The following is a 20,254-nucleotide window of genomic DNA, read 5'->3' as shown; positions in this document are numbered from 1 at the left end:
ATTGAAATTAGAATGGGGACTTGAATAATTTTTTATCCTGCTGAGCCAAATAGATTTTCCTGGAGGGATGTTGCAGGAAAATAATTATTTGAATAATGACAGACCGAGGGTGTGTGTGTGTAAGTAATAATGCCTTCCCTTCTTTTATTGCTCCGACAGCAGCAAAATAGAACTTAGAAGACAAATTGTACAAACAGCAAATACACAGTGAATGCCCTCCTCCAGACACTTTCATCCTCTGTTCTGTAGTCTAATCCTTATGACTTGATTGCCCCAGGAAAGGCAAGGACCAGAGTGATTCTTCTTCTTTCCATGTTACTGGAACGCTTGGTTTGCCCGTTTATTAACTAGAAATGACTACTGAGTTCTTGCACTCAAGGAATTCAACGGGAAATGATTGCCTAGCTCATGAACTCAGAAAGGGTTTAACAGCAGCTGTGTCTGAAACTAGCATTATCCCTCCACTGGGACCTTCTGTCTTGATGTGCTTTTGTTCAAGATGATGGAAAACATAAACAGTTAGACAGGGAGGGAAGCTACGGGGGGGAAGACTGTATTTTCCTTGTGTGTCTTTATTAAAAACCCATGGCTTTCCTTTAAGATCCTTCTAGGAAAATCACTATTTTAAAGACCAGATACAATGGCTCTAGATCATGTACCAATTGAAAGCAGCGCTAACAAATATCTGCAAAATCACTAGGTTGGAAGTTCGTGCGTCGGAACTCTTCAGATGTAGCACTGTGAAGCCATTTGGCAATGATAAGGATTTCTTCCAGGAAACCCAAAAAGAAACTCCCTTGCAGGACTTAGCACCTCTTAGAGAGTTTGTCCCAAACACAAAGGCACCAAGACCTGGATGGACCAGTATTGCCCTCATCTACTGGGCAATGAAACTGGAAAAAGCTGGGGTGTTGGGTGTGATAAAGAGCGGATGTTTTGAGGTGGGAAGTGCTTCCCTTCATACACCTGAAGGCACTGGCATGTACAGAAGCTCATTTTGGTGCTGAAACCAATTAGAATACAGTGGATGAAGAGGACTTGATCCTTCTGACAAAAGAAAATTCCACTCTTTCCAGGACATGTCTCCAATTAAAGACATTTCATGCTGCCACCTCCTTTGGCCTCTTATTGGAGACTAAGCCATGCAGCATATTCTACATGCTGAAAAGTCCTTGGGACTGTAAAATGGGCATAATGATGCTGACTTCCTTTGTGACTTAGAATTCTCTGGATGAAAAGCACTCAGTGAGAGCTGGTTATTTGTTTTCCTTGTTACCAGTTGCTGATCGGCTCAGTGATGGTCTGAAAGAAGGTGAGCAGAGTTGTATCCAATATCTCTCCAATATCTGAGGGTAGCACATGTGATCTGTCCACACTGGTATTAGCTGAATTCCTAGGGGGGGTTTCCCGTCTCACTGTGTATCTGTACAGTGCTTGGCAGAGCAGGGTCCTGATTTTGGTTGGGCCCTATAGCTGCTACCATAATATACACAGTAAAGAGCAGTTCTGATTTGCAGCAAGGCCTAAGCCACACTGGAAGAGGAGAGGAAATATGCGTTCATTCCCCTTTCCCTCTTTTGCCTTCAGGAGCTCGTGCAGGGGAGGGAGCTAGGAGACAGATGAGGAAGCATGTTGGGACACATTTAGCCTCAGGAAATTGCTTTGATGGGTGCTGCATATACCATCAATATGTCCAAGATCAGCAATGCTTGTGGTTTTTTCTAAAAACATTCTTAAGAAACATCTCAAAGAGAATCTTTTTAGGTGAAAAGTGAAAGTATCTAGGACCAACGGTGGAGCAGTCCTGGTGCTTAAGAGCTAAAAGCTTAAGAGCAATGAAGTTATAACAACAAAGCAAGGCAGATAAATGGAGGTTGTTAGCCGACTGATTCATGACATTCTCCATTTGTGCATGGCTGAGTCATGAGATTGCTAAGGAGGATTCCCACAGGGAGAGCCACTTTTGCTCATACCATTCATATATCACCTTATAGCCCTTTATTAGCTTTCCCTGTAGATGTTCCTCTGGTTAAATCTCTCTAATACTACATAACAACAACCTCTGACAGCCGGTGCTTGCCACCTGATTGTGCACCCAGTGTGCTTTGATGGCCTGATAGTCATTGAGCTGGTTTGTTTATCAGTTTCATAATCTCCATACACACAAATTTTCTCTCATCAGCTACATAATCAGCACTGTTCTCATCTCAGCCCCTTTTTGCATATCTGCAGGAGGAAGTGGTGGAAGAGTTCTGCATTGACAGATAAAAACAAAACCAAATCCCACTCCTAGCGGGGAGATCCCCAACTGGTGTCAACTGTCATCGCTCCATTGACGTTAAAGGAGCTCTGATAGCTGATGAACTGCCCCTGGCTGGGTCTGGGAGCACTGAAGAGACGTGGGTAGGTGCGTGAACATCTCAGATCACTTCGCAATGAGCCCTCAGACCTGTTGTGGGGTGGCGCTGCGCTCTGAAGGGCGTTCCAGCTCTTTTCTTGTGCATCTTGCTTAAAAGAACCCAGGTTCAGAGGGAGCTGTGTGGCTAAATCCTGTAGTCAGCATTGAAAATCTCACCTCAGTGTATGAGTAACTTGGTTTTATGCTCTGTCTGACTCCAAATGCAAGGCTGTATAACCCCTAAGGAATCTCTCTCTCGCTCTCTCTTGATGTGATTCAGAAAAGCCTAGTTTGAATAAACATATATACCAAATCACAAAGGAGACAAGTATGTCGGTATGCATCAGCCAACCCTCCTCCTCGGGAAGGCTGACCACAGACCACCTTTCCTGACCCTCTGGAGATGGGCTGCAAGCCTTATCTGTTTTGCCCCTGGGGATGCTAAAACAGAATTGAGATTAGTTTTTGGAGGGAAATGGGGTTGAAATTTGTGTCCTTTGTTGGTAGAGAGCCAGTTTGTGGAGTGTGTTTTAACTTAGTGCTGGGCAGGTGCTGAGAGCTGTTGGATCACATCTGTAACCACTGGAAAGTAAATAAACATGTATTCCTCCATACTGCTGGGAGCAGCCTCCCACCCCCACCCCAGGCATTATGTGAGTTCAGCAAAATTCAGCAGCCATCAAGGAAGGCTGCACATTCTGCACGGCTCTGCCATCAGGTTGGACTTCCAGCTCTTGACAAGTTGTTGATGTGTCCCTCGTTGGACAAAGACTGAGTACCCCCTTTAGATAGGGGTCCGGTTCTGTTTTCATCTCTGTCTGGTGCAAATGAGTTTAGGCCACAGAGTGGGGCAAAGTCAGGGTAAGTCTAATTTGATTTACTGTCCACCCTGGGGAGGTGGTAGAAGAAAGTGTGGTTTATGGCTGTTCTACTTGCACTAAAATAATCAAGTGAGTTTCAACTCATACCCATTGTTATTTCAGTGCAGGTCTCTGTATGTACTCTTACTTCAGAATAAAAATATCCTATTGCAATTCAATTTAAATTAGTTAAACAAGTTTGTGTGTAGACCAACCCTTTGATTTACTCATTCAACTCTGAATTTGGCCTGGTGTCTGGGATTTCTCCCTTTTCGTTCCTTTCGGGCATGCACACTCTTCTGGCAGCCAGAGCTAGGTGCTGTTTTCTTTTTTCTGGCCAGCAGGGGAGTTGAACAACTCACTCTGAAGAGGAGTCCATCATCACTTTCTGATGTGGCCTCTACAACATGATGAAGTGCCCCCAAACTTAAGCACTGTAGGATTTTGTTAATTAATATGTCCTCAGGAAATGAACAGATATTTGAAACCCTTGTGAAAAGTAATGCACATTGGAAAACATAATCCCATCAATACATATAAAATGATTGGGTCTAAATTAGTTATTACCTCTCAGGAAAGAGATCTTGGAGTCACTGTGGATATTTCTCTGAAAACAACTGCCCAACATGCAGCAGCAGTCAAAAAAGTGAACAGAATGTTCGGAACCGTTAGGAAAGGGATAGATAATAAAACTGAAAATATCATAATGCAACTACATAAATCATGATATGCCAACACCTTGAATACTGCATGAAGTTCTGATCTCCGCATCTCAAAAAAGATATATTTGAATTGGAAAAGGTACAGAGAAGGGCAACAAAAATATGTAGGAGTAGGGAACAGCTTCCAAATGAGGAGAGATTAAAAAGACAGGGACTGTTCAGTTTAGAAAAGAGACGACCAATGTGGGATTTGATAGAGGTCTATAAAATCTTGAATGGTGTAGAGAAAGCTAATAAGGAAGTGTTATTTACCTCTTCACATAATACACAGAACTAGGGATCACCCAATGAAATTAGTAGGCATAAGGTTTAAAACGAACAAAAGGAAGTATTTCTTCACACAACACATAGTCAACCTGTGGAACTCATTGCCAGGGGATGTGATGGCCAAAACTATAAGTGGGTTCAAAAAAGAATTAGATAAGTTCACAGAGGGATAGGTCTATCAGTGGTTATTAGCCAAGATGGTCAAGGACGCAACCCCATGCTTTGGGTGTCCCTAAACCTCTGACTGTCAGAAGCTGGGAGTGGACGACGGGATGGATCTCTTGATTATTGCCCTATTCTATTTATTCCCTCTTAAACATCTGGCACTGGCTGCTGTCAGAAGACAGGATACTGGGCTAGATGGACCATTGGTCTGACCCAGTATGGCCATTCTTATGTTCTTATTAAGTCATCAGTCTATGTCAGAGTCTTCCATTCAATTTCTGTTGTTATGGAATGATGCTATGATAAGATTCCCCCATAGCTATGTTCTAACAACCTCTCCTCCAATCTGTTCCAGGTTCCAGAATTGCGTTTATACCTACAGGATTCTACCCAATAAAGAAAATAAGCTAATTGTCCAGGTAAGACATATTTGAATGCAGACACCATACCACAGATATGTATCTGGCTTAGGGCTTGTCTGAATGGGACTTTAGTGCACAGCCAGCCAGAATGCAAATCTACAGCCCCATATGGACCCTACTACAGTGCTCTAAAAGTTCCAAGCGCACTTCGCTTTACTGCCGTTTGAAATGAAAGTATGTCAAAGCACACTACAGAATTTGTAGTGTGCTATAGCAATCTTCACGTTGGACGCTACTGCACAACAAACTAGATTCACATCCTGGCTTGCCGCGTGGTGATGTCCGGCATAGACAAGCCCTGACACTTAAGATTGCTCATATGTATCATTTCACCATGGCTCTTACACTAAAACAATTAACTGTATTCATCAAAGCAACATTCACACTGAACCCAAGACTAATCTCCTTCTCCAAGCCTAAGCCCACTTCTACCACGATACTCCACCGTAGCAGTACACTAATAACCTCTCTGACACATCTGCTTTCAATTCAACAATACAACTGCTCACTGTGCACACATCAAGTAACTGAAAAGTCACACTGCAGTGAACGACCTGAACTCCAGCCTTCTAGTACTATGTTATTTAATAACTTAATGACAGTTAGCATGCTAAAATCACAAAGTTAGCATCTCTACACACCTTGCACCAGGCAGAGAAGACAAAGTGAACTACAGACTCAGAATTTAAGAGGCAGTTTAATCCAGTGCATTGGGACTCTCAGCTGGTTTCTGTTCCCAACTGTCAGTGACCAGTTGTGTGACCTTTCACAGGTCATTCCACCTCTGTTCCCTCTCCAACCCTTTGTCTTGCCAATTTAGATAGTATGAACTTTGGGCCTGTATGTTGTATAGTGCCTAGCATAAGGAGATCCCTGTTTGAGCTGGACCTTTTGGATAACACAGATTCTACTTTAGGTTTACATTGGGACTGTTAAAAAAATCATCTCACCCAGGCAATACAATGAAAGAAAGCTATATACACACATTATTGGTATGTGCACTGTTTCATCGGTACACTCCTGATACATTGTTTAATAAGGTGGCAGGATGAAGTTAAGTTTGTGCAGTGTGACTTTGATTTTTGCTGGGTTCACTAAGGGTGTTTAAGTGAAAATAAGCATGCTAGAGAGGAGATTAGAGTACTGAAGTGGTTGTATGCCATGATGGCAATAGATCAGTGCTTGGGGTTGGTCTTGTGTTGGGCATGGTTGCTATTATTATTTATAGGGCTGTCAAGCAATTAAAAAAAAGTAATCACAATTAATCGCATTGCTAAACAATAATAGAATACCATTTAAATATTTTTGGATGTTTTCTGCATTTTCAAATATATTGATTTCAATTACAACACAGAATATAAATATTTTTGATTACAAGTATTTGCACTGTAAAAAACCAAAATAAATAGTATTTGAGGGCTGTCAATTAATCGCAGTTAACTCATGCGATTAACTCAAAAAAATTAATCATGATTAAAAAAATTAATCGCAATTAATCACAGTTTTAATCGCACTGTTACATAATAGAATACCAATTGAATGTATTAAATTGGATGTTTTTCTACATTTTCATATATATTGTATTCTGTGTTGTAATTGAAATCAAAGTGTATATTTGATTACAAATATTTGCACTGTAAAAATGATAAACAAAATAATTAGTATTTTTCAATTCACCTCATACAAGTACTGTAGTGCAATCTCTTTGTCAATATATATGAAAATGTAGAAGAACATTCCAAAATATTTAATACATCGCCTGAGTTAACTGCGATTAATCGACAGCCCTAATTATTTATATTACAATAGTATCTAGAAGTCCTAACTGCAGTTGGGGGCCTATTGTGATAGGGGCTGGATACAGACTTCGTGAGAGGTGGTCCCTGCCTGAAGAGCTTATAATCTAACTAGACAAAGCAGACAAAGTGGGGCGAAACTAAGGCACAGAGTGGTAATGGCTTGCCCAGGGTCATGCAGCAGGTCGGTGCAGAGCTGGGACTAGGACCCAGGACTAGTTAATGGTGTCCTTACTTTTTAGCGTGTTGTGAGGAAATACAGTTAAGGAGCCTTAACTCTAAATAAAAGGTTTGTTTTAGGGAATGGGAATTTCCTGATTTTTTTTATATATATATATAAAACCCCCCAGTGTAAATGCTGGAGCTGGGCACCTAGCTGTGAGGGTTTAGAAAGGGCGGGGGGGGGGGGGTAACCAGAAAGGGGGGATGTGGAGCCAAAATTTTGCATATCCCATGGAGAAAGCCTTTAACCAACGTGCCAAGTTCCTGTGACTGCCGCTCTAAGCTTTTCACTCGAAGCAGCAGCAGCCCTGAGGGTGTCAGCCAGCTTTGAGAAGCTGGAGCATCAGTTAGAACATTGTGTGCCCACAGTGTAAAGTTTTAAACAGAGGAGCTCCAACTGTTTCCCCTGCGCCCCGTCCAGCTCAGCTCCCAGGACCTCAGCCTGTCTCCATGCCCTGCTGCACCTTTTGCCCATATCCTATCTCCACTGTTCTTCTCAGTTTTCTTCTTGTGAACTATAAACACTCATCCATGAATTAGCAGTTTAGTTGAATATTTTAAGCAAGCTTCTTTGTGTTTAGAATGAGGGCTGCATATCTGGGGAGGAGACGTGTTATTCATACACAAGAGAGATCTAATCCTGGCTTTGAGTGCTTTGTGCAGCCTTAACCTGGGAAATGCTATTGCACTTCCATAATTCCTAACACACTTTATGATCGTGAACAAGAGCGTGAAAAATATATATTTACCCACCCAGCCTTGAAATAATGTGCACACCAAACTAAAACCGCACCCCACCATCCCACGCACAATTAAACCTCCAGGGAAGGTTTCTCTGTCTGATAAGTAAAACCCCGAGCTCCAGATTCAGGTTTAATAGGTATTCATTTGGTGGCTCGATTTCTGAGGGTTAATGCTCACTGGGAAATATATAGAATCAGTGGATGGGCATAGCCTTTAAGTCCACTGGATCTCTGTCAGGAGGGATCCCTCCGAGTCCACTGGATCTATTGATAGTGGACACTGGATGCAGTTAGTGATACTAAGATTCCACTGGGTCTACTTGAGAGTGATCTGCTAAAATCCAGTAGGTTTCTACAGGAATCATCAATCATCATGAAGGTCTGTGTAAAGTAGTTTCTGGGATTCCACTGAATCTGTAACGTGATTGGTTGGGATTCTGATGGATCTATAGGAGGCAAAGGGACTATGGTAACATAGCTTTGTATGTTTTGGTGGGCTAAAATACACTGTATTGTTGATTCATGTTTTCAAAAACACAGCATACTCCCATTTTTAATATGCATTATTCTATATCTGTGGGATAAAGCAAGGGTATGTGCCCTCTTCTGTCAAGTGAACTGCATAGTCAAAACAAACGGAGACTGGGCAAAAATCTCCTGTCCTGCGCTGCTGCCTTCTGATCTTGACACATTGCTCCAGCTGGGCCAGGCATCAAATCCATGTTTGGTTGCCTGCTTCAGTTTTTGTCTGATCCAAAATGCTTCACGTGATTTAGAAAGACATCTTACAAAAAGTCGAATTCATCTGTGCAATGCTGTAATATCTATTAAGTGAGGGGAGTGACTTAGTCTTTTTAAAATCCGTCATTTAAAAAAAGAGTATAAAAATACAGTGGAATGAGTAAATCATTGCAATCAGTACAGCAGTTGTCAGTCCCAGTCTCCTGAGAAAGGAGCGCCAACACACATATCTATTGTTTTAATCTTTTAACGTCTGTTTTGTTTTTTAAAATTGATACAGGAAAGACTCATGAGATGAGATCAGTGTACGTTACTTACAAATATAGGCCCTGATCCTGCAATCTAATGTGCACAGGTAGATTATTATGCCTGCACTAAGGCCATTTGAAATTAATCAGGTGCAGGTGGCTTCCCGGTACAGATCAGCTCTTGGAATCAGGGCCATAATCTAGTGGATATCTTTATTGGTAATACCAAATATGAAAGACACAATATATTGCACCTTCATGGATGGCATTCATGTGATGCTAAATGTTAGGGTATTTTTCCTCTTCCACGATGTGAAGCTACTTACTCCCTTAAAGTTGTCTCTGACAGTTGTTTTAATCTTTCTGAGTATGGGGGAGGTGCATGCATTTCCATTTTCTAATTAGATCTATCTAATAGCATTGTCTTCACCCACTTCTTAGGGCTTGTCTACACTAGGACATGCAGGAAAGTAAATCTGAATTAACTAAAGGTGTACATTTAAAGTGGATTAGTTAAACTGCATTAGACCTCTCTGTGGACACTCCCATTCAGACTTAAACTAATTAAGACCACTTTAATTTTGAGTGAGAGTGTCCATACAGGTGGTGTAATGCAGTTTAACTAATCCACCTTAAATGTATACCTTTAGTTAATTCATATTGATTTTCCTTATGTAGACAAACTCTTTGTGTTTCTTGGGAGATTAAACTCATCTGACTATTCCAGTATATGTGATTTTTGGAGAGGAGTTTATCTTTGTGTTCAGGAAAGACCTTTGGACACATTTCTTCAGGATTTTTGCAGTTGTGGCAGGTATTTATTAGATAGGATAACTTAGCTGCTGGCAGCTCTCAATATCTTCAACAGCTTTACAACAGTTTGCTAACCCAGCTTCCCATAGATGCTGTGGTGCCCATTAAAATCCGTGTGAGTTTTTATTTTGGGAAAATTGTGAAATGAGCTATCTCGTGTCCATGGTTGATGTACTGGTTGCTCTTTGTGAATGAACAAACATAACTTTGCCTTTATGTTAGCAGAACTGTCTGGGGCAGAGACAGATGAGGGCTCTTTGTTGCTCTCAGCTAAGACTAAAAATATTTCCCTGGCCCCCTCTAAGGGCAGGAGAGATATAGATATAAAATTCCCTCTACCTTCTCTAGCCTGTCATATCTGGAGCCAAATTGGGCAAGTGACATCTGAGAATGCCTTGCACATAATCTCCTAGTGTCAGAGAGTATTCAGGGTGTCCTATGAGATACATGGCCAAGCCACATCAAACAGAAAGTGAAAAGAAATTAAAAAATTATGAGCATCTCTTTTTCTTCCTTTCTTGAGACTGCTGACTTGTGTGTGTCATTTTCTGGTCTCCGAGGCCTCATTGGTTTGGGAGACCCAGAACCACATCCTGCAGATGGCAATGTATTTCAGCACTCTCCCCCCCTCCCCATTTTAAAATGAAGGCTTTTTTACAGCACATAAAGCTCTTTACATTTTTATCTTGCTCGGGAGGGTGTTGTGAGGCTTAATTAATGTCTGCACAGTGGTTTGAGTATATAAAACTCTATCGAAATATCAGGTATTAGTATGCAATATTAGTATGCACCAAGAAGGCTAGCATTGCTGGGAGATACCATTTAATGACAAGATCAAACAGAGTACGTAGCCTTGACATTGTAAGCCAGATGGCTACCGTTGGCTCTTGTCCTCTTTGGGTGAACGTAACGCATGCTAAAAAGTTAGTATTGCTTCAGTGGCCGCCAGATCTCATTTCAGGTGACATTTGTAGTGAATGCCTAATAGTAAGGGTTGGCTGGGTCAGGCCCTTACTTAGTATCACTGTATCTGAGAGGAGTTGGTCTCATTTTAGTTCCTACTGAATGAGTGTCACCATCACAAAAACTGCTGTCGCAGTTGGTACTCTTGTTGGCAGACTCTGGAGTCAGGCCAAGGATCGAAAAGGCATGGAGACTGAACTATGAACTCATTGCTAAAGGGGCTCCCTCCAGAATAGGACTGAGCATTTGGAAGCTTGCATTGCCGTTCCCCCTGTCATGTGACAATGGTGAAGTATCACAGAAGGAGTTGCTTTCATCTCATACTGAACAAGGAACTCTGTTAGAATAATTAGGGAAACATGATTATCCCTAAAGCTACGCTCTTGTGGGAGTTTCTGAGAGTGAGGCAGTGTTTGGTGTGTGCTGTGTGCACTAGTTGGGTTTCTGATAGTCTGGATTTGTTTTTGTTGTGTTGTTTGCAATTCCTTTGTTTTAGTGGTGTTGTCCCCACCGCCTTTTTCTTCGGCGGTGTGTGTGTGTGGGTTCTCCAGGGGGTCCACTGTAGATAGGTTTAGTGGTTTGACTTGCAAGTGTGAGGGTCAGTGTGTGCCTGCTGTCTCCTGCACCCTGGAGGAAGTGTTGCTGAGTTTAGGTGAGGTTATTGGCCGTGCTAATATAAAATCTGCCGCTCAAATGAGTAAATCTATAGTAATCTTCCTGGCCCAGGAGCAGTTTGTGAATAATTTGGGACAGGACACTGGGTCAAGGAGTCTTTTGTTCCAGTTTTTCCCTTGTTTACTCCTGCTACTAAAGTAACTTTTCCAGTGCTCCCCCCCGCCGCCCTTCCTTCTCAGTGACCCTAGTGTCTGATCTCTCCCATTGTGAGAAAATAGTTTCTGCTGTCAGGATGAGTATGTTGGGCTGCAAGAACCTAAGTGTGAGCCATGTTATGTAATTCCAGCGCCAGGTGGGTGTGGTTCTAAATAACCCTGAACAGCCCTTGAACCTGATGTTAAAGCACCACATAGATGGAGCAGATTATACAGTGTTTGCTACCTCTGAAAATATGAAATGTTTCCTGTGTGGAGACCTGGTCATTTGAGGGGTTCCTGCCCATGTATTGCTGGCTCATCAGCGGCCCCTGGTAAGAAAGCATAGTGGAGAGGGCGTTGGGACATCAAGGGATGTTAGGACTCTTGGCTGAAAGCTACTCCCAACTTCTTCTCCGGGGTTAAACTGGATCATTTTTGTACCATGAATGTTTGTTCACTTCTCTACTTCTCCCACTTACTTGGCCGATCATCATTCTCTCTCTGTCAGTGCGTCTCTCTCTCTCTTCCTGCCTGTGCTTCCCACTTTAATGCCATATTATTACAGGACTTGAATTGTGTTAACTGTGTTTTGGGAGCATTGTCAGCAGCACAAACCCCTGTCTGAGTCCCTGAGACAGCAGTGGGGTGTTGGGAAGGTCCAGATCCAACTGTTCTGCTAGCAGCTTACCCAGGCTGCCACATAGTCCTTGCATCAGGCTGTGAGTGCCCTGGAATGAGACATCTTGGGCCTTTATGGCAACTTTGATGGGAGTAACCCAGTGCAGATTCACCAGACCTTAACTGAAAAGTACTGACTCCTGAGATGCTTGTTGAAAGAGAAGGTGCAATGAGCCCTTGTTCGGGCCCATTTTACTCAGCTGCATGACGATGATCCTCCCACAAGATTCTTTTTTGGTTTGGAGAAAGTCTACGGATCATCAGCAGATCAGCAGCTCACCTGTCTGATGATATCTCAGTTTTCATAACATCTGACAGGGCCGTGCAAACACTTTGCACTCGTTTACAAGTGTATGACCAGGCCTCTTCTGTCTGCACTAAATGGGCTAAGAGCAATTTGATCTTACTGGGCTCTTGGCAGCGCAGCAGTCCCCCTGTGTTGCCCCAACAATTGCAATGGGGCACGTCTGCGATTAAAGTTTTGGGGGTGCGGTTTTGAATCTGAATAATTCATGTTAAGGAACTGGGAGGAGGTAGAGGAGAATGTGTAAGGTCGCCTGCAGAAATGACACTGCTCCTTCTTGGACTCTTTTGACTGCCAACAATCTTCTGGCCTTGGTATTGTGGCATCGGCTACTGAATCTGGATCCTCCCCTGGGCCTTCTGGGCTGGATACAGAGGCATAGTAACCATTTTTTTGAATATTTACTGCTGGTTGTGCCCTGCTTTGCTGTTCCTGCCATTAGATGAAGGGGGCGAGGGGCTCACTGATTTAGTCAGCAAAGTGGCAGCCTTTTGTCTCCAGGTGTTCAGCGGTTGCTGTACTCTGACTCCCCACTGACCTGGAAGTCCCTTGCCTTCTCTCTCCTCCATTGTGCTGGGGGTGATGGGCTTTGACACTCACCTATTTGTGATGGGACCTGGTCGATTACAGAGTCTAGATTTGCCCCCATTCTATATTGGTATTTTAATGCCTGATAACTTCTGCAAAGTGCCTGGCTGGACCAGGCAGTTTCCAGTTTATGGCTCTTGGAAGAGCCGCTGTTTTTTAACCCACTTTTTCCCGCTGAAGCTCTCTCCTCCAGGAACCTGTTTTCTGCCTTTACTCAGGCTGTGTTGACCAGGCTGGCTCACCTGATTGTTCCTAGTTGGGCAAGCTGGAGGTCAGCGACAGCTCTTGCTGTTCAGGCCAGAATCCCCTCTGTGCGTTTGTTGGAGAAGGCAGCGCTCCCTCAGCAGGCTGCTCAGTATTTGCAGAAAGTTATTTCAGGGATTGATCATCCAGGCAGAATCCTGTGTTCCACTCACTAGCTGTCTCTCTGGCTGGTGAGATCCTTGTGCAACCAGGCAGATTGTTGTCCTGGGAGGGTTTGGTGAATGTTCCTTTTGCAACCAGGGCCAAGAAGCCGCTCTGTGGTATGTGTACCAAGGTGCAGCATTATGCCATCCTCTGTGATCTCCCTAATACAGCCTGGAGGATGCCCCTGGCCCTGGGTGACTTTTTGTTGGGCTTCAGACACAGTGTTTCATTTTTTCCTGCATTGTCCCTGTTTGATTCCTTTTTTTTTGTAGTCGCTTTTCAGTGGTTTGGGGCTGGTTTTCTGTAAGCCCCTGTTTGTTCTAGAGATACAGTGCTCGCATTTCTTTTTGCGGATACAGACTAACACGGCTGCTACTCTGAAACTTGCTCGCATTCAGTGAGCTTCCTGCCTGGCTAACTTTTTGCTGGGTCAGGCAAAAACTAGCCATTTTGAAATCTCACCAGAACAGAATGGCCAAGGTAGAGCGATGTAATGTGCTAGGGCTGTTCTATGCACTAATTGTGGTCCGGCAGCAACCTGATTACACGTTTTATAAATGGACAGATAACCTGGACACTTTTCGGTTGACTTGGTGTGTTAACAGTCATTTGAATTTGGTGATGACGATGCTTTAATGAGCCGTGTTTAATGTTCGTTTATGATGTGTGTTGCTTTATTTTTTTCATATCTTTTGGTGTATATATTGTACTTGTATAACATTTTAAATAGTTTTTAATGTGATTTTATGTGAATAAAGGTGTTCTTCATGTCATCTCTGCCTGTCTGTGTGTGTGTGTGTGTGTCTCACTCTCTGTTTCACTTTCTCCAGCTACCCTGCTGCCTGACTTCCTGCTACAGATTTAAAGATACAGTACATGGATATCCTGCTGCCTTACTTGTTCTCTGGATATACACAGGACTTCAGTTTCCCATTCTAATGATCTGACATTGTGCATGAGCATGAGCATTGCATTAATTCATACCAACTCACCGTTGCAGGAAGTGTTTTTTCCCTCTAATAATACAGGATTTTCCATCATTTTTTGCTAGGGAGGGGCCTGAACCTGATCACTCTCAGCTGTCACTGAGTTGAGTGGGAGTTCTGGATGTATGTGGACTGTAGGGTTCGTCCCTAGCTTTGTATCAAGTGAATTTTGAGCATCTGCTCTGATAGCAGGACTACATGTAACAGGAAACGAATGACACCATGTGTGAGCAGTTCATAAACAGGCCAGAAACTGTGACTGTCTGCACGCCAAATGAAGCTCAAGCCAGAGGTGTAAGGGACCGGGGGTGTGCGCGGTCTTGCCGAGTGGTCACAGCCGGGCTGAGGTCTGCTCACCAGGGACAGGATGAAGATGAAGGAATTGCAAAGGCAGGTCCCGTAAACAAGAGTCAGGGTCAGAGTCAGGCTGGGATCAGAGATCAGAGGTAGCACCAGGTTAGAATCAAGAGGCAGAAATCGGGATCAAAGTCAAGCTGGAGTCAAGAGACCAGAGATCAGGAGATGAAGTGAAGTCTGCAGCAGGCCAAGGTCTGTGTGGTTGTCCAGACAACTTCCTGGGGCAACCCCTGGGTTTAAGTAGAGACACTTGACCAATTAGAAGGTGGCAAGGTACTGTCACTCTGGGTCTTTGGGCAAGACTTCCTGTGGCGCTGACTCCCCACAGTGCTCCCTGGCCATGTCTCTGCATGGCCTTCTAGTGGCACTGTGGAAATATCAGCCTCCCCAGGCTCTGCAGACCTGGATACTATTCTTTATACCAATCCAGCAGCGTATTTGCAGCGTTCTGGGGACTCAGCTTGCTGAAGATATGAGAGATGCTAGAGTTCCTCCCAACACTGCCCACCTCCATCCTGTCACCCATATCCAAAAACAGTATAGGGGAAAGGGCTGGACCGTCCCATGTTTACATGTGAACTTAGTGTTTGTGAAAGGTACCAGACAGATCCAAATCCTCTATCAGCTGAACATGCACAGTGGCAGGACAACTTGTTCATATCACCCTGACAGCAATACTCTCCCCTCTTCTTAAGGGAAATTCACTGTCCATGCTCATTCAGTCCTTGGACACTCTGCTCAGAGTGCCCTTGAACAGCTACTGTGTCACCCTTCCCTCCATTCTCTACCATGTTCTGTCAGTGTATATGTATGGCGGCAGATCCATCTAGCGTGATCTGATTAGAGCGTTAACTTGGGTCAGTACCCGCATTCCTTGTGGCATTGCTGTTGTCACTGACGTCAGGAGCAGTTTCTGGTTTGCAGAGAATGCACGGCCAGGTCCCTTGTGAGCACTTTGCAGACAGAGAGCGAGGACTGCATACGAACCGGCAGCAGTTTTGTCATTCTGACTAACAATTCTATTGTGATCTGCGTTGTGCCAATCCCTGCAGCATGCAATGAGACCTGAACCAAGGGGACTTCCTGGCATTAAGTACTGTGGAATTTGGCTCATTGTTATAGATGCAAAATTGTTGAACTCATCTGTTTGATTAAAAACTGGTGATTGGAAATTATGGGCCCAATCCTATGAGGTGCTGCATATTGTTTGACTTCAGTGGGAGCTAAGGGCAAGATTGGACCCACATGTAGGCTCTGTGAAAAATGGCAGGTTCCATTTTTATCACATAAACTGACAATCCTGGAAAGACACAGGAATCCTGCACCCATCCAAACCAATGACCAAACTGATCCTGGACTTCAGCGAGAGCAGAATCGGGCCCTCGGTCTTCAGAAAGTCAAGATCTAGTCAGTATGCAAAACTGCAAAACTTATATATGAAAGTGAGATTAATTTATTTTGCTAAAGATAGATTTAATGAAACTTTTATATTAAAAAAGATCGATTTCACCCTGACTTACTTGTTACCACAGAAAACTTGCCACAAGTGATTCTCTTAGGGAATGAGGAGTTAAGATAGAGAAAGTACTGCAACTTTAAGGCTGAGAAATTACGCATACTGAAGACAGGAAATTGTAAATTTACCTCTGCACCTCTTGTGCATCTGCATTACCATATAGTTTTGAATTATTCAGTCCCATGCTATTTCTCAAATACTAACACAAAGAGTATTTTCTAAAATGTTAGACACCATGAATCCTGTTTTATATGCTCATACATCTAGAGTACTTACATAATTTTCTTAGGGAGCAGTATATCTCCAGTAATTCTGACTTCCTTAACCTCATAAGTTCTCTTCTCCATTGTGTATTTTAAATAGTAATTTTGGTTATGCAATTTAGGGCCTGATTCTGTGCTGCGGTTGAGATCCGTTCAATACAGCAGATAGGGTGGGGAATGTATTTAGGGGATTTGTTATGGTTTCCTTACTTTCTGTCTGGCTTCAGCCCTGGGTAGAGGAGCACCTCAGAAAATGGAGTGGGGGACAGAACCTGGCCCATGCTATGGTTATGTGTACACACACACATTATCTCTGTTCTCAGGAATTCTGAAGCCAGCAGCATGTTCTGTAATGACATATTTACCATTTTTCAAAATGAACTTACTCTGCTGAAGAAATAAATACAGATATGCCATTTAAAATACCCACAGAGGAGCAGATAACAGTGACCTACAACAGCTTTTCTAGTTCAGTTTTTGCCAACACCATGTACTCAGAAAATCATGTCAGGCCCTGCAAAAATCATGATTGGCCTAAAAATCAGGAGATTTTAAAAATATTGAAGTTAGGGTTCTTTTTATTTGCCTTCTGGTGTTTGAGTGTAGGCTTCAAGTTTTCAAGCTTTTCTCTGCAGCCGCGAGGACTAGAAACTTACTTTTTTTAAGGCAGCTGAGATTCCCATTTAATCACATGACTCCAGGAGCTGGAGCATTAAGTGAACCAGCAAATATCGCGAGACAAACAAAAACGTAGTTTTAGAAGGGCTAAGACTGGAAATGTTTCAACAGAGTCCAGGACACTCAAAAACTTATACTTTATTATATAAAAACTCTACCCAAACATTAGGCTGTCTGCAAATAAACAGTTAAAGAATCTAGCTAATTCCACACTGCCGAAGAATCCTTGCTCACACACTATCCACTCATCTGATTTACACCACCCACTCTAACGTAACACCGCTCCCTTGGTTTGTTCTGTAATGGTAATATATTGATTTTTTATCTCGTTCATTAAATGTGTAAAACTGTTAAGAGAAATCCAGTCTCCGGGAACATTATGGTTATGTTTGATTTCCGTGAGTTTTGTCATAGTGCAATGTGTTGGTGGAGTAGAGGAACATTCCAATGAATAGAATTAGAATGATTGATCTGTTTGGTGTTATAGAATGTGCTGATTACATAATATTGTAGATTTACGTAACCACGTGTAGACCTTGCCAGTTTGTATTTTTAACTGTATTAACTAGATGTCTAGCAATTAACATATGGCTTTTTAGTGAGCATTGTGTTATAGCATACTGGAATTGGGTCCCTGAAATAGGAAATGTGTAAGTTATTATTTTGACCTTTGCTTATATTTTGGCAAATTTTAGGCAAAGGGTATATATTGAGTGGGATGGTAGTATAAAGACAGGTAAATATTACTTTGGGGCGCTAGTTGGACTTCACTGAAACATTAAGGCCTTTCACATGAAGACTTTACTTTGAAAATTGCACAATTCTGCTATATCTTACAAGGGCCTATAAAGAGAATATTAACAAGTCCTTAGGAGGTGGCAGGATGAGGCCCGGGTGGAATATGAGGAATAATGGATAGGAAGATTTTCAATAACCTGATTTTCAGAAGTGCTGAACAACTGGCCTCTGAAAATCAGGCCCTTTTAAGGTGACTCAATTTGGGCACTCAAGACCACTAGTCTCTTTTGAAAAATTAGGCCCAAGTGCTTTAAGGTCCATATTTAGCAAATGTTAATCATTTAAAGTTTGCATGGGTAAAAGGCTCTGTCTTTCCAAATGGTGGAAGTTATGCTTTTGGGCCTGGATTGTGAAAACCAGATCTGGGAGGAGGTTAGATCTCAGTACGGACTTGCACACTTCAGGTCTCAGATGCAGTTTGGATCCACAGCTACATTCAGGTCTAGCCCTCACCCATAATATGGAATACTGTGAGGTGCATGTATTTGGATCTGGGCTCATCTCTAACTAAAATGAATTATTTTCAGCAATTATCGATACAGCTGGCTTCAAACACACACACTTCAGTGTTCTTCTACTAGGCAAGTGGATGTTGAACCTGCTCAACTGCTTCATTTACAGCCATGTGAAAAGCAGAGCAGAATGCTCTCTCATTTAGCAAGAATTCTTTTCTATAAGAAGATATGAAGCATGGTAACAATGACAAACATTCACATGCGATATCTCTCCAGGTCAAGCTTACTCTTCAACTAATGAAATGGGTGGTAGGGCCAATGAAGACTGGTGTCCTTCAGTTACTTTCTAAAGAGCTAGATGGAATTTTTCTCACATTGACAGTGTGGTTGTTAGTCTTTTAGTTTGTCTTTTGTTTAGTGATATGTACATCCAATTTCCATCCAGTTGGCCTTCAGAAGAGCTAAAAGCGATTTTTTAAAAGTTATACACTGACTTTTCTGTAGGTTATTATAATTCCTTATTCCCATTGGCCAACAATTGCTTCTTCCAGATCTTATGAAGTCAGATCAGGTACTCTCATGCTCCTAATTTAGCAGTGATTAACTTTCAACATTTTAGTCTCAAATCTCACATAGAAAAAGGCATTAGATCAAACTCAGCTTTGAATAAGCCACCCTTGTAGTTTCAGGACCAAACCATTCATGAAATATGTCATGAATAGTGTTCATCCAGCTTCCATGCTTCAGAAATGGCATGGGCCATTCACCTTGTACCTGCCCTCCCTCTCGCCCCCCCCCAAAAAAAATTCTCCAAGGGCCACAGGGTCCATCATTTACCTCTACAACTCTCATTGTTCCCCTCCCCTGGTTCTGGCTTCCAGATAACCCCCAAACCACCATCCATTCTCTTCATTTCAGGGCACCCTAAAATCCACACCCCAACCCAAGCAGAAGCCTCTATACAGTCCCCAGCACTAATTAAAAAGGTTCCTCACATGAACTACTCCTCTGTTGGAGGCAGCAGATCCCTCCTAGGTCCTAGCTGGTCCTCAGAGGCTGCTGCATGTGTTACCAGGCTGCAGACCCCCCAACCCTCCGCGTTCCTTCACCTCTCCCCCTTATCCCCATGCTCAGCTCACCTGCTTGCTGCCCTGAAGACTCCTCACCTCATAGTCATCCAGCCCCCCGAATTCCCTCCTCACTCCCATCTGCCCTCAATTTTTCTCCAATCATCAGAGTCCACCCCTTACCCCATGGTCCCGCAGCTGCCCACTCCTCCATGGGGTCCTCCAGCCCCTCCAGCCTACCCCTCAGTCCATGTTGTCCACTTAGCATCTTGTTTCTCCGGGCCCCCAAAGCTGTGTTAAAATAGATCATGCTTATGGCTGGCTTGGGAAGTAGCTGTTACTCCCTGCTGTGACTCCTGTCTAAAGTCAAGTTACTGAGAAATCCTCCTAAAATTGCTTAGTAAAGGCTTAGCACAAGTTTCAACCTGAACAACAGAGACTTTGTCTGAAGAGCTAACAAGATGTTTTAAAAGGGCTTGTCTACACATACAGTGCTATCTATGTTGACAGGAGAGCTTCTTCATCCGTGTAGGTACTCCACCTCCCTGAGGTGGTAGCTATGTCGATGGGAAAAGCCCTCCTGTCAACGTAGCGCTGTCTACACCAGGAGTTGGGTCGGTATAACTGTCACTCAATTCCACACCCTTGAGCGCCGTAGTTATAGTGACGTAAGTCTGTAGTGTAGACCAAGCCTTAGATAAAGCATTTATCAACCATCTATGAGGCACTAACTTCAGTTCCTGAAACAAACGTCAATGCTTATTTGAATGAGATGCAAAAGGCTGCTTGAGAAATGTCTAATGAGCTGGTTAGTTTCACCTGGCTAACTTAGTATGTTTTAAGCCAACATTTTCCAAACCAGGTGCCTAAAGGAAGTAATCTTCTCCTGGTAATACTTTTGGCACCTCAGTGGAAGTGGCCTGATTTTCAGCTTGCAGTGATGCTGCAAGTTCTCCTCTACTTTGAAAATCAGGCTACTCCTGA

At 43.0% G+C, this 20,254-nt stretch overlaps 1 protein-coding gene across 3 annotated transcripts in view; it reads left to right on the top strand.

The window, feature by feature from the left end:
- The window catches only part of INPP5D (inositol polyphosphate-5-phosphatase D), a 79,459-nt gene that overhangs the window by 4,867 nt on the left and 54,338 nt on the right, over positions 1 to 20,254 (top strand). For all 3 annotated transcript variants that reach the window (XM_073360194.2, XM_073360193.2, XM_073360192.2), the window contains one exon: positions 4,768 to 4,831. In XM_073360194.2, coding sequence (XP_073216295.1) covers positions 4,768 to 4,831 — 64 coding nt within the window. The remainder of the gene's footprint in view (positions 1 to 4,767; positions 4,832 to 20,254) is intronic.

The sequence above is a fragment of the Lepidochelys kempii genome, chromosome 9, assembly GCF_965140285.1.
Source record: "Lepidochelys kempii isolate rLepKem1 chromosome 9, rLepKem1.hap1, whole genome shotgun sequence".
Classification (NCBI taxonomy): Eukaryota; Metazoa; Chordata; order Testudines; family Cheloniidae; genus Lepidochelys; species Lepidochelys kempii.
Note: the sequence above shows the minus strand (reverse complement) of the source record. Positions and strands in the feature narration are given on the sequence as shown.